The sequence below is a fragment of the Rhipicephalus microplus genome, chromosome 1 (genome assembly GCF_043290135.1).
Source record: "Rhipicephalus microplus isolate Deutch F79 chromosome 1, USDA_Rmic, whole genome shotgun sequence".
Classification (NCBI taxonomy): Eukaryota; Metazoa; Arthropoda; class Arachnida; order Ixodida; family Ixodidae; genus Rhipicephalus; species Rhipicephalus microplus.
The window spans coordinates 234272394-234286527 of record NC_134700.1 but is presented as its reverse complement, the minus strand read 5'-3'; the positions used below and the strand labels follow the sequence as shown (position 1 = coordinate 234286527).

Genomic DNA, 14134 nt, shown 5'->3' with positions numbered 1-14134 from the left:
TACTTATACAGATGATTAGAAAGAAAAATGTCGCTAATATTGCTTACAGATATCTCTGTTTACAGCCACACTTTCTCCAGAAACTATCTTAAAGACAAAGCTACACTGATTTTTAAAACAGCTCAGACAGCCATTGCTCACCCTCAAGTGTTCGATCCCCACGCGAGTAGCAATCTCTTTGGCCTTCTCTTCGAAAATGGGGCCGCTGATCGGGAAGTTTGCACCGCGCGCACACTTGAATCAGAGAAAAATAGCAACTTCCATTTCTTTGTAAGGCGCCGTTCTCATCCGCAATCTGTCCGTGGCGAATTTCCCAAGCTTTGTAGCTTCTTCAACTTTCCCTTTGTTCTTGAGTATCCTCAACAGTGTGGACTTGGGAATATTGAACTTCTTCACAATTTCTGTCTTCGATACACCGTTGCGGTGAAGTTCTTGAATTATTTTTACTTTCGTTGCGAGCAAAAGTGCATTGTGCTACTGTTTCTTTGCATCTCAAGTTCACGACGAGATAGAAACAAACAAACAAACAAACAAAATGGAAACAAGATGGATCGTTTGCTGCACGGCGTGTGGGGATATGTGCGATCGCTGGATTGGATTGGCTAGGCTAGCTTCAGCATTTGTTTCATGGTTGCAAGACTGCCGTGATCACTTCCACCATTCATGAATTTTGCCCGTTTTAGTTTCACTTAACCGATGTAAACGAAAAAAAAAAAATAAATGTTCCTATTACCCAAAACTTTTTATCATTTAATATATAGGAGAACAACCAAATGTGTCTAGACAGTTTCATTTATGCGGCTTTTCCGTTTAAGCGAGTTTCGTTTAATGGGAGCCCATTGTATGTGGGTTCGCCATATGTTTCACCTCAACAGTCTCTGCGAGCTGCCTCCTTTCGGCGGGCTGCAGCGATAGGCCATTGCTTTCTGACTCGTGCGAGGTTTTCGGCAGCGCATGCCTTTTTTGGGCGATGGCAGTGAGTCTTGTGGTGCACTAGTTTTGGACTACTAAGGATTGCACAAAACCATCCAAGCTGCTCGCATCCAACGCCGATCGAACGCGAGAACATGAAGTGCTGCTTGTGGATGTCTCCTTGCTTCCACTGCATGACGCATACACGCGGCTTGACGTGTACGAGGACGAAACAACAGTAGCAGCACATGCATCCTTTCGGCAATAAAAATCCAAGAACGATGCGAGTCCTAATAGTCTACTACCGATTCTCGAAATAGACAGCTCGCACCACCCGCAGTTGGGGCAAACTGCGTGGATGATGAGGACGCGCATCGAATCGGTCTCACAAGTAACTGCGCTTTCGTGTTCATTCCAATGCTTGCTTTCGTTGTAGAACATCTTCATCTTTCGCTTTGAAGCACTGAAGAAGTTATCGACACTATGAATGAAGCTCGAACAATCCAAATCGGGCGCGCCACCGATGCTGCGGCTAGGTCTAGAAGCGGGAAAAAGCTTCCGTCACCGGAGCTCACCGCTTGCGTATGGGGAGTCTTCCGTAGTACTGGTGCCTTGTCATGAACTTCCGTATATTAAAGTCGCGTTTCTCGCCAGCATTTATGACAGGAAAAAAGTAACACAGGTGGTTGCATTCCTCGATGTCTCGGCAAAAGCAAGAAAACAAAGAAAGAGAGCTTGCGTCAGGCTGCACGGCGTAATGCACGCAACAAATGAAAGGGCTCCGATCATACCATGTGACTTCAAAGGCCCGCTCGCCACGCTAAAATACAGTGGGGAAACGATACCTTGTATCTTTACTGAGAATGCCGCGCATCCGTATGGGCACTAGGAGAAGAGGGTTAGGTTTACATACTCGCAAAATTTCAAGAGCCGACGATGCTGCAGAGAGAAGTGCCGCGTGCGCAAAAGTCTGTTACTTTTGCATTTTCGCAAGCCACCGCGAGTGGTTCAATTGTATTTTCCGATAACTTCAAGTTGATTCTCAGCTTTGATTATTTAATATATTACGGAGAATGTTTGGAGGAACACAAAACACAACAAAAATAATCACGCTTTTTCGACCAGAATTTCCCCTTAAAGGGACATTAAAGGCAAATAACAATGTCACAGCGAAAGCTCAATGTATGATGTCTAAAATGAACAGCAGTGCCCTACTACTATTAATCTCGTTAATCTGAGGTTCACTATAACAAATTTGACTGTATTCTACAGAACTCCATTAAATGGAGTGTCTATACCCTAACCTGTATTGCAGGGCTGTAAGCCATAAGTTAATCCTTTAGCAAAATCACTGCAAACAAATAGTTGAACACACACTTAGCATTTGAATAGCAAGGTGCATTAAAGGCAATTTCTTCATCTCCATTTATTTCAGTGCTCATTGCAGCTTCTGTTCTTAGTTGTAATGGCCGTGCAAATTCAATACCCAAACAGTGAAAGCACAGCCTCACCTCACTCTGCAAAGCTCCAACATCGACACAGCCTTTAAGAGGGAATGTGGAGATTGTTTGCAACTTTTTTGTTTCTTGGCCTAGTTTCATGAAATTAGGTATACACATTAAAAATCACATTAAAGAGATGAATGCAAATTTACATAAAGATATCTTTACTAGTTCTCATTTTATAAAAAACATTCTTAAGTTTGTCACTTATGGAGAGTCTGGCACAGCAAGGAAACTTGCTTAAGTGCAGGAACAACTTTTAATGTACGTGTACACATTGCTTGTAGCCGAAGACAGTGCCAGACTTTTTTTAATGCCCTAACAATATTCTTCTGAACATTATTTGCATATGCATGTGCTTCATAAAGTACTGCCTTTCAGTAATTGTGAAATTGAAAAAAAAAAAAATGGAAGCTATTTGAAAACTGCCTTCAGTTATGGCAAAATCTACGAGTTACAATAATACAAACAGAATGAAAATCGGTCCAACCACAGTTGTGCAATGCTTTCCATGAGCAAGGTGGTTGATTAAAAAAAAAAAAAAACATCCCAGAAAATGGCTTTTAAGGTTTTGCAAATGTTGCACCTTTATTGAAATGCCCCAGGGCTATAGACTTTGGCATTACTGCGTAGAGTGGTTTCTTCACTTTTACATGATTTTTTGAGACTCAGGCAGTCTTTTTCTTGAGCCCTTTGTGGAGGGCCATGGAACCAGGATGCACACCCAATGTAACACATGTTTCCGAGTACATACGCGCACATCCCGAATTATATTTCATTACTGCCTCATTTACTACTGTCTCTACAGCAAAAAGGGAGGCATGTTGGTCCTAGAATGAGCTGTGCCTATTCTCTTCTTCACATGATTTATACAGTCCTCCTTAGTTATTTGTGTAAATCCATAGGTCTGCTCCTCACTCAATGCCTGAAAGCTGCTGTCTCCATCACAGACCACACTGCAGTACCTTAGACCATTATTGGCCAATGAGGGGCCAAAAAGCTGCAGCGCGGCCTCCATCTCCATCCGACCAGATCCAACGTCTGTGTTTTTTTTTTGGCACTGATGGTGCTGCCTCCCCTGGAGATACACAGGGTCGTCCTCTGCTGGTTCTAGATTGAATCCGAGGCAGAAATTAGATAAAACAACTCTGTCACAAGCCCTGTATGGAACTCTGTTATGCAGCCAACTCCAGTATGTGATCGATGACCACGTGTCAACAGTGATATTTTTAGAAAAACCAACGACCATCTCTGTGTACACTCACTCTCTTGACAGTACGAACAGCATCTGCAAATACGTTGTTTGAAGCCGCCTCAGCTGCAGGCTTGAATAACCTTTTCAAATGACCTTGGTAGGTTTTATAATGTAAGCAGCGGTGATAAACGTTCATGGTGGCCCACAAGTCATTCAGAGCCGTTTGTCCCTTGCCAATGGTTTGTATTTCTAGCATTGAGCTAATGTTCACATCAAACGCTCTGGAGTCATCCATCTTTTGAGAAGACCAGGGGAGGATATGCTGTCACAAGTACTGCATGAAAATGCCATTTTCACTGCCAGACCCAGCCTTGTCTCGAAATTCATGCCCACAGAATGTTTTCGGCATTTCGGGCAGAGAGTGTCAGCCAGCATTGCGTTGATAGCAGCAGCTTGCCTAAGTATAAATTCATCTCCAGGTGTCCCCGAAATTTCTTCTTCACCTTGCTGGCCCACCAAAGACAGCTTCCTCTGAGTGGCGGACACCGCCCGAAGAGAGTCGCGAATGCTCGATGCTTGCGCCTCCACCGCTCCCGCTGATATATAGCGAGTCTCCAAGTGCACCTGAATGGGGCAATGATCAGTTAACGACGTTGGGTAACTTTTCGAACCACAGGCACATGGTGAATCGAAGTTTCCGTTGAAGCTCGTCGACGCGTGAAGAACGCTCCCTGTGCGCTTCCACAGGCTTTGCCGGCGACGGCGACCTTTGATCCCAACGGCTGTCGACGATTTCATCTCGGCGCGCGGTCGACGGCGTTGAGGAACTTGAAGCGATCGTACACAGTGAATCATCGTTCACGTTGAAGCTTGTCGACCGTCGAAAATCGCTCGTAGATAACGGGCACGCTTTCGCAGACTTTGACGGTGACATTTCATTCGAACGGTAGTCGGCGATTTCATGTCGGCTACGCAAGCGAGCACCTGCGCATCGAGTCGAGAGTCGTCGTACTCGGGGAAGCATTGGATGTGTCCTTCATTGACAGTGTTCCGTGGCGATCACCAGACAACGGCGTTATTGATGTCACAGTAAGACTGTTAGATTCACCACTGGGTTCTTGGGGGTGACGCGGTGCAAGGCAACTTGGCATGTCATTCACGTGTTCCGTTGATTCCAGAACAGTCGTTGGATATTCTGCTGCTCCCGCTAACCGCCGTCTTTTTTTCGGCGTAGGAGGCTTTTGTTTTCGTTTTCCAAATGAGTGAGTCGTCCAAAACTTCTTTTTGAACGAGCGAGATTCCATAACGCCGTGCGTGCAACAAGTGTCAAAAAACGTGCACGAAACGTAGTTTTCGATGCTTTTATTTTGCTTTTTTCAATGTTTTTTGAATGTGCATTTTTTGCTTTTTGCGCATTTCTTCTTTGCCAGTGACGTTTGGAATGCGTGAAAGCAGGAAGGCAAAGCATCGACGTTTCGAAGGATACCAATATGGCGGCGATCGGTGGCGCGAGAGATAAACGCTTGATGAACATCGGTGTTTTTGTGCAATTTTGAGCCTCTTTCTCGCCGATCGCGCTGACAAACTTACTTCTTTTTGGGAATTCGGGGTTGGTTTTCAGCCAAAGAGGTTTGGTACGGCATAGAATAGGCACTGCAGAGGCCAAAATGAGTGATTTCCAAAAATCGATCTTTCTCGCGATTTTCGTGATCTGATTCCCGCCTCCCCTCTTAGAGGCCCCTATGGTAAAATTCTGCAATATAAAGGTGAATTACCACCAAGAAGATGAAGCGAAAGACAATCGGGTCACTTACAAGGGCCTCGGTGGGTCCGATGCCAGCAGAGTGCCATCATTCTGGATGAGGCCATCGTCTTCGTCAGAGTCTGAGCCCACCATCTCTGATGAAGCAGGTGGCCTGGGCTGGGCGCCATTGAGCCTCTGCGATGGTGCCAGGCGCGCTCCATTTGAGCCCCGTCCCCCAGCACCACTCAGGGCAAGCTCATTCAGCTGCTGCGCCAACACTTCCAGCTCCTGCAAGAAAACAATGAAGTAGGTGTCAAAAAAGGAAGGAGAATAAGGTTCGGTTTACTACCCTGCAATGGTTCAGTAATGAAAAAAAAAAAAATTAAAGGTTGATCGCATGATGTTTCCAAGGCAGGTAGGCATCCATTTAGTACATGTTGCTGCCCCTTGTATGGTTGTCTGCTAGGTGTGCTGGTTGTCTGCTAAGAAAAGTGAATGGAAAGTTACTTGGCGTGGGCAGAGACCAAACCTGTGACCTTCGAATAACGCGTCTGTTGCTTACCATGGCAGCTATCCTTCCCATCCACTTTAATGGATATATATGCGAATTAAACAAGAGAGCTTTAGTCAGCGCTGCCTGTAGCAATGAGAGCAAGTGTGGTACACTTGTTTTCTGTCTGTTTGACCTCACGTAGCACGTGATATTACTACGAGCTGGCAGCTTTGAAAACATTTATAGTAGGCTTGTGTAAAAAGTAAATTTTAGGTTTGAAGCGAATAGTGATTTGGCCAAATTATTTCGAATCGAATTAGAATAGTATGCATCACACAAAGAAAAAAGAAGAAAAGCATATTTGTAATGACACAACTAAGGTGTGCAACTAAAACAGAAACAAGGCATGTGCTTACGTTTTATTTGGTACAAGGAAAGTGGTAAACACTTTGAATAGTACAGTATAGACCGCTTATAATGTAAGTCACAAGGGTCCCGAATATCCGCACTATAAGCGGTACCACACTATAACTAAAACAACCTTTTTCAAGGAGCACACTTGTGCAAAATGTGTGGAGCATGTAGCTTCGAGTGTCTGAGAACCGAAACATGGTTTGCATGCTTGCTAACATTTAAATTTCTGAATGTTAAATGAATTTAACGTCCAAAGACGTGTTTCCAATGAAATGGACACGAATGGGGGGGGGGGGGGGGGGGGGAGGGGTCTAACAAATCAAAGCACCATCGCAGAAATTCGCTGACTACCAGACCACCTCGATTATGCGCATTACACAGAAACTATGTCGAATCGAGTCTAGAATTTGACGCGTTGAAAGACGCGTCAAATGTCTGTGATGCACGTGTTTCGAAGAGTAGAATCGATAAGGGTGGTCTCGAGTTTCAAACAGCAGCGTGCTCTTCGCCGAGGCCCATGGCATAAGCTGCATAAGGCACTGGCTCCAAAGTTTTGTCGTTCTCGCAATCTGATTCCTCCAAAACAGTCTCGCCGCATACTTCATTCACAACGACCTAATCTGTGCCGGGTTCCGTGGTGTAGGCATCATCATTGGCCGTAATGAAACTATCGCGACAGATGTCCCACCCGCTCTCCCATGTCGGAGTTGACAACGTGCTACCACAAATCGCCGTCACAGTGGTCCTGTTCAGAAGCTTCAGGCTTGGCATTGGGCCCGACGTCGACAAAGTCGGCCTCGCGAAAACAGTTTCGCGTGCATGTAGCTGTCAGAGCCATCTACGAGATATTCACAATCTCCACAGCTGAATACTGGGACGCCCGAAGCCGCAAGTTGGCTGCCAAGTGGTCAACAGCTATGAGCAAGCGCTCCGCGACGCGGCACCTAGCGCGCGGATTAAGCCCGAACCAAGCGATCACACTTTGGGTATTTTGTTGAGCGGCAGGAAAAAGTGCACAAACCCTCCCATCCCCCATCGTGACAACACACGCACACCGAAAGTGAGCAAGACGTGCGCACACGACATGCCAAAACGCCTGGAACAGCTTTGGGCCCATTTCTAGCCAGAAAACAAAACTTCTGAATTTGAGCCATCTTGGCTGGCGTCGCGGAGCTGTGGGGACGGGTGAAGGAGTTGTGATCAAGAGAGGAGAGCAGATGTGCGAGAGAAGGGCAAGAAGTTGCGATAGAGTGACGAGAGGGGAGAATACGGCAGGAAACGGCGTGTTTTGGTTTTCAAGGTCACAGGAAAGCGACCTTGAAAACCAAAACACGCGGGAAGGAGGCAGGTCGGGTAGCTTGCTTGAAAAATCCGCAAAACGTGCAACTCGCGTGCAAGAAATCTTGAAAGAGGGCCTGTGCACACAGAAGTCTAAGCACGTCTGCCTGGATCGGCGCGTGCGGCGGTGTTCAAAGAATCGGCGGCCGTGGTCAAAGAATCGTTTTGTAGTGCCAGCGAGTTTGCGCGGTCTCACTGACTTCAATATTTCGCGATTCGTTCCACGCAAATAATAGCCATTTTTATGCTTCCCCACGCGTGCGGAGGGCATGTTGAGCCGAGTGCAAAGTGAGCGAGAACAGGTTCTAAACATGAAACGAATCACGAATTATCCTAGAGCGTGGGGTAGCGCACGTGCGTTCACTAGAATGATAAAATAAGACAAGACGCAGATGATCGGATACAGACGATGTTAACAAATGGTCAGGTCACTCCAAACCGGCGACTCCAACAACAGTACCAGCGATTAAAAACAGGAGGAATGCTCGACCGGTCTTCGACGGATTAGTAGCAGTGTGAAAACACGGGCCGCGTCTGGTGATGCAGGGTGCTCAGAGTAGCGAGGGGACAAAGAACGGAGGGTGCGTAACAAAAGCGGTTGGGGAGGGCGGCAACTAGATGTGCGCGGAGGCAGGATCAGCGTTTAAGGGGAGATGCGGGTCGAAAAATCGCGTTTTTTTGCGAAAATTTCCACTTTTGAGACATTGCTTCTAAAATCACTTTTGATCATTCAACTATCATTTCCCCCAAGGTCATAGCTGAATTCAAACAAGAAAGTGGTAAAAAGTCGATCAGCGCTAGTGAAGGTAGCTGCCAAAGTCGCCAATTCACGCATCCGACGGCTATTTTTGAAAATCCGCCACTCGGCAACACGATGACGTCTGCCATCGGGATTTGTTCGGTGATGTAGATCAAGGCTCCTTCTAGTGTACAGGCGTCCCCCTAGTTTCGTATTTTAGTGAGGAATTTCACAAAACAGTCGTTTCCAAGTCGGTTTAAAGCCAAGCTGCAGCCGCTTTGCGCATCTCTACCGGTCACATGGTACGCTACCGAGGCCGCCATTGGCTACATCTGATTGGCCTCGCTCGCTGAGCGCTTGCGACGATCGGCACTTGCCGTGCGTATCTATGTTTTTCCCGAGTTTACCATGGATAACTCGAAGAAGCGAGACTTCCGAGCACGAAAGTTTGCAAGCAAGAACAAGTACCAAGGGCGTCGACGTAAACCGAAGCGCAAAGCAGCGGTAGAAGAATGCGAGCCGCGGGCCACTAGGCCTAATCAAGGTAGCGGGGATACGGCGGCTTGCGGGAACTTTGACGAAATCGACGCCGCGATCAAGTTCATCAGCGCATCAGAAAAAAAGATTGAACAGTTCGAAAGCGAAAGAACGAAGAGTGTTTGTGGCTCTGTGAGCGGAGTATTTTGTGACATCGGCGCACTGACATCGATGGTAAGCCGTGCTGTTTGTCCAACATGCCACACCGCTGGACTCGTCGTTCGCGACACCGCAAGTAAACGTAAGGGCCTCTCTTCGTTCCTCGAGCTGCACTGTGATAACAGTGAGTGTCCTGAGTCAGGGGTTTCTGCCGTGCATAGTTCTCCGCGTGTTCTGCCGGAAAGACAGCCCACCGATGCCGGTGATGACTGGAGCTACCGAAGCGGCAGCTCGCCCGACAGCTTCGCTGTCAATGTGAAGGTAGTTGTGGCTGCGCGTGCAATAGACATTGGGCATGAACAGCTGTCGCGTTTTTGCGCTATTCTTGGACTGCCAATACCTATGCATCATAAGACTTTTATTGCAATCGGCAAAAAAGTTCATGCTGCAGCTACCAAAGCTGTGCAAGAAAACCTGGCGAAAGCGCGGATGATAACTAAAGAGAAAGTGGATGGGGCTGATGTTGCTGTCATGTATGATGGCACATGGCAAAAAAGAGGGCACAAGAGCCACAATGGCATTGGCACTGCTGTGTCTGTGGACACTGGTTTGTGCCTAGATTTTGAAGTGCTATCAAATTACTGCCTTGCCTGTAGCCGGCACCAGGACTTGGGTGATGAGGAAGAAATATGGCAAGCATTCCACACACCTGTCGGCGAAAAAAATACAGAGTGCTCCTCTCATGCCATGGAGACTGGGGCAGCTTTGCGCATATGGGGCAGGACATCCTCATACACAACACCATTGCGCTTCACCAAGTTCCTCAGTTATGGGGACAGCAAAGCTTATACCGCTGTCGCTGAGGCCAAGGTATATGGTGAAGCTGTTGTGGTCAAGGAGGAGTGCACAAACCATGTGGCCAAGCGTCTAGGCACTGCACTTCGGAAACTGCCAACACGACTTCCACGAGGGGAAAAGCTGACAGATGGCACAATTCAGAAGCTGCAGAACTATTACCGTATTGCAATCACAAACAACAGAGGTGATATTCTGAAAATGCATCGTGCCATCTGGGTCTCATATTTCCATTCATCATCGAGCAACACAGCAGGCAGCCACCGATACTGTCCAGAAGGGGCGACTTCCTGGTGCAAGCATAGGCGAGCCGAAGCGCTTGGGGAGGCCCCACCCGACCACACACCAATCTTGACCAAGGCTCAAGGATTGGCTGTGCTTCCCATTTACAAGCGGCTCACAGATGAAAAGTTGCTGGTGCGTTGTATCCAAGGGAAGACCCAAAACGCTGCAGAATCTTTGAACAGCAAAATCTGGTTGTTGTGTCCGAAGACTAAGTTTGCCTCCCGGACAACAGTGGAAACTGCAGCTGCTATGGCCGTGTTGTGGTTCAATAAAGGACATTCAAGCTTTGAATACGTGCTAGAGGAGCTTGGTGTAGTCCCACCAGATTAACTGATCACCCTGGGCCAATCCCGCGACCAGAGGAGAATCGAAAGAATGTCTGCGTGTGAAACAGCCGAGGCAAGGGCCCATCGGCGGAACGTGGCAAAGAGAGCGCGCCTTGATGACTCCCTTCTCAAGCGGCGAGAAGGATCCACATATGGAGCAGGACAATTTTAGGTGCTCTAGCTGTGTCCCTTCTATGATATCACCAAGTTTTGTGCAAATCGCACTGTGTAATCATGAGTAAACATATTTACAACTTTCAAATGCATTTTTCTCGATTTCCATTTTGAGGTAATTCTCTCATCTTGTGCACAATCTTTTTTAGGCATAAAATAGTCCTATCTTGATGAAATTTTGCACAGAGCTTAATCAGCCACTCTAGAATACAAGTATCTACTTTAGGTTGCATTATACATCACAGATTTTTTGTTACACAACTTGATACACTGATAGAGAGATGTAAAATATGCATTTAGTACTTTTAATTTTTTTTTAAATGCAGCAAATAAATTTTCTGTTTGAGGTACTTTTCTGTATTGTACTGCTCAAGTGCAGCAGAATGAGCCATTTTGCAATTCTATGTGAAAATTTTTAGTAAGCTTTATTATGTGCACAAAAAACACTATATTTTGATATCAAAGTTGTAGTAACTCCGGAACTACTATAGCTATCAAAAAAATAATTGCAGTTATGAAATCAGCACTGCAAGCTTTACTAACACCTAAAATTTCAAGGAGCTGGGTTATGAAATAAAAAAAAAAAACCTTTTTCGAGTAGCATCTCCCCTTAACAATAAGAATCTATGGGCACCTCGCCAATGCCTGATCAGTGGTTGAAAGTGGTTTCCCGGGAAGTCAGCAGAGCGCCGTCGCCGTTCGCTGAAACCGATCGGCGGCGCTTGAAGACGATCGTTGTAAGTGCGATTTTGTGTCATTGAAACAATGTATATTTTCATAGTCACACAGATATTGTTCATTTTAAGCAAATGTTTGTCTTTTAAGTGGGGCCGTTATATGTGGGCCCGACTGTATACACCTATTTGTTCATTTCGAATACTCCAAAATTCCCAATTATTTAAATTCGAATAGCTCGAATATTCATACAAGCCTAATTTAGAGTAATAAATTATGTCAGCCAATTGTCGAAGCAGCTTCATGCTATTAAAAAACAAAACGAATAAAGAGAATAGTTTTTTTCTCCTGTCTGCACTGTTTGGTGCAAGTGTCTTTCCTTCCCATTTGTGCAGCGATTTCCAACAGCAGCGCAAAGAAAAGGTAGCCTACCTCAGGCCTTCGGTTGGGGCCTCTGCTGTTTGGTGGAGGCGGCAGGGGCTGCTGGTGAGATGAGGAGCTTCCGCGGGCTCCCCCAGCCTGATGGTTGCGTGGTGGTGTAGCCGGCTTGCGTTCTTCCTCCACTGGGATTGGTGGCAATGGCTTGCTGGGTGGCGGAGGATCGGGCACCACTGCATGGCGTAAAAGCATTGGCAAAGCACTTACTGAAGACACCCGTTTGTTGTACTCAGTCACAGCCCTTGAGCATGCAAAAAAAATGTGATGCAGCTATCTTCATTATGCGAAATAGCTTTCCCATAGTGCCAGCTTTCGTAGTACAGTAGAATCTTGATTATACGAATTCGAAGGGAGCACGCAAAATATTCGTATCATCCCAAATTCGTATGGACAAAAAACAAATTAATGCTGATCATAAAAATGAACAAGGAATTTAGTGGGGTCAACTACTTCTTGCTGAAAAAAGTCCATTACGTTCATTTGAACTTTCCTGCCTTCACCATCTCCCAATAAAGTGCCGCGGTTTTCTCACTCATACTGCAGGCACTAAAGGCGTGTTCGCACTTTTCATCGAACAAGCTAAAGTGGCTAAACTCCTTGGAAGTTTCGCCGCTTCAGCAGCCAGAAAATCGCGCTGCGAAGTTGACATGAAAGAAATCAGTCCCGGAGAATTAACAAGAAAATGCCAGAGCAGCTGGGAAACCACGTGAACACACGTCGAAAATGTTCACTTTTGTTTTGCCCCTTGTACATGCCATTGCCATTGTCACCGCCTTCACCGCTCGAAAATTCATTCCATTTTGCCCATTTTATGATATAAAATTTGTACTAAGTTCTAATTATGCATGCAAAGCACTGAGAAGAAACAGTTTACACCTTTACAAACATTGTTTCGAGGAACAGCTAGCAGAAACAACATGAGCGGATGCACCGGCAATGGTGGCAACAGATTCAGCCAGCAGTGCAAAAGTGAGACACGCTAGGGCATGCAGACTCACTAATGCTGCACCTTCTACTTCAGATGTTCGCGGCAATTGAAATCCAAACCAGGCTCTTGATGAACACATTCTTGTAGATGCCGTGAGTTTTGATGTGCTGCACGGGTAGTTCATGATCGTGCCGACGCCAGCCTCCATCAACGTCTTTTGCCATGCTGAATTTTCAGCTGGTTGTTAACATCACGTGGTATGAGAGCTATTGCAGCCGGTGTAGCCAAAGCTGTGAAGCAAAAAGGCGAGCTGTCAATGTGCGGCGGAAAAGTTGGCCTCTGACTGATTTTGTCGAATCGGCCTCGCGGCGTGGTCTTCCAGCCACTAAGGTGGCAAAGTAAGAAAAATTCTGGTAAATTTTGCCACATTCACTCCCTTCGAGGCGAAGTGTGAACGGGCTTGGTCCCATAGACGAGCTGCATTGCGCCGCTTGCGTGCAGATGTTAGGAGCGGTCAATCGCACGCTCGTATCATCTGTGGTGGCTGGGGAAAACGTTCGTATAACACCAAATCATGGCGTATCTTACATAATGTAGTCTATTCCAACCAACCTTAAAATTTGTGACATTGTGAAATTCACAACAACTGTAATTGTATCATTGAGATTCTATTGTAACAGAAGCACATCACCATAGAAAAGGGAAAAACCAGCCTGCTTTGTGCGACTTCACCCACTTTGGCAACATGACACGTCAGCAATTTGTCATCGGTGGGTAGCCAACGACCGAGTAGGGCTTCTCCCACATGAGCCGGTGTCATGAAACAAAAAGTGCGGTGAAAGGAGCACCCTTCCACTTGCGGTAAAGTAGCGAGACGCCACTTTATTTTGGAGGTTTCGTTCTGGCAATACTCCTTCTCCCAGTCATCCTGGGCTTTACAAAACAGGAGAGGGTAGCACAGAAAAATGAAAATATGGACTGCATGACCGAACGTGGATTACCACAGGGCCAAGGTGCCGTTTCTTAGGGCAAAGCACCAATCAACGAACTCGTTGGTACGTCAAGGGCAAGTTAATGTCATTGCACATATGAGAGAAATTAGTCGGGTGAAAAAATTGCTTTTCAAAGGGCCTGCACAGCGTGCAGCGGTGCAATATTCTGAGAACACGATTGCCTCAGTCCACTGTATGAATTGGAAAGCTTATTTGGGAATGTAAAAAAAAAAGTCTGAGCCTGTTTAAGACACTGCTTGTGGAGACTGAAAAATCTCGAGAAAAAAACTTGTTTCTTTTACTTGCGTTTTTGAAATCTACAGCTTCTAACTTATACCGTGAATTTCATGCCTATAATGTCAATATTTTAGCTGCTAGGACCCTTTATACAGCACTTTTTAGCTAAATCTGAGTCAATATCGATGTTGAAATCTCACACTTTCCGTGACGCACCCTTGCTTCTCCATGCGTGCCAGCGTGGCCCGCTT

General features: G+C 46.2%; 1 protein-coding gene and 1 pseudogene across 5 annotated transcripts in view; one reads left to right on the top strand and one right to left on the bottom strand.

The window, feature by feature from the left end:
- Positions 1-14134, bottom strand: part of msn (serine/threonine-protein kinase msn) — an 84209-nt gene that overhangs the window by 41353 nt on the left and 28722 nt on the right. For all 5 annotated transcript variants that reach the window (XM_037412308.2, XM_037412309.2, XM_075891623.1 and 2 more), the window contains exons 15-16: positions 11721-11899; positions 5424-5641 (exon numbers count right to left, since the gene is read on the bottom strand). In XM_037412308.2, the coding sequence (XP_037268205.2) occupies positions 5424-5641; positions 11721-11899 (397 nt within the window). The remainder of the gene's footprint in view (positions 1-5423; positions 5642-11720; positions 11900-14134) is intronic.
- On the top strand, positions 8251-10897 carry LOC142812562 (uncharacterized; annotated as a pseudogene).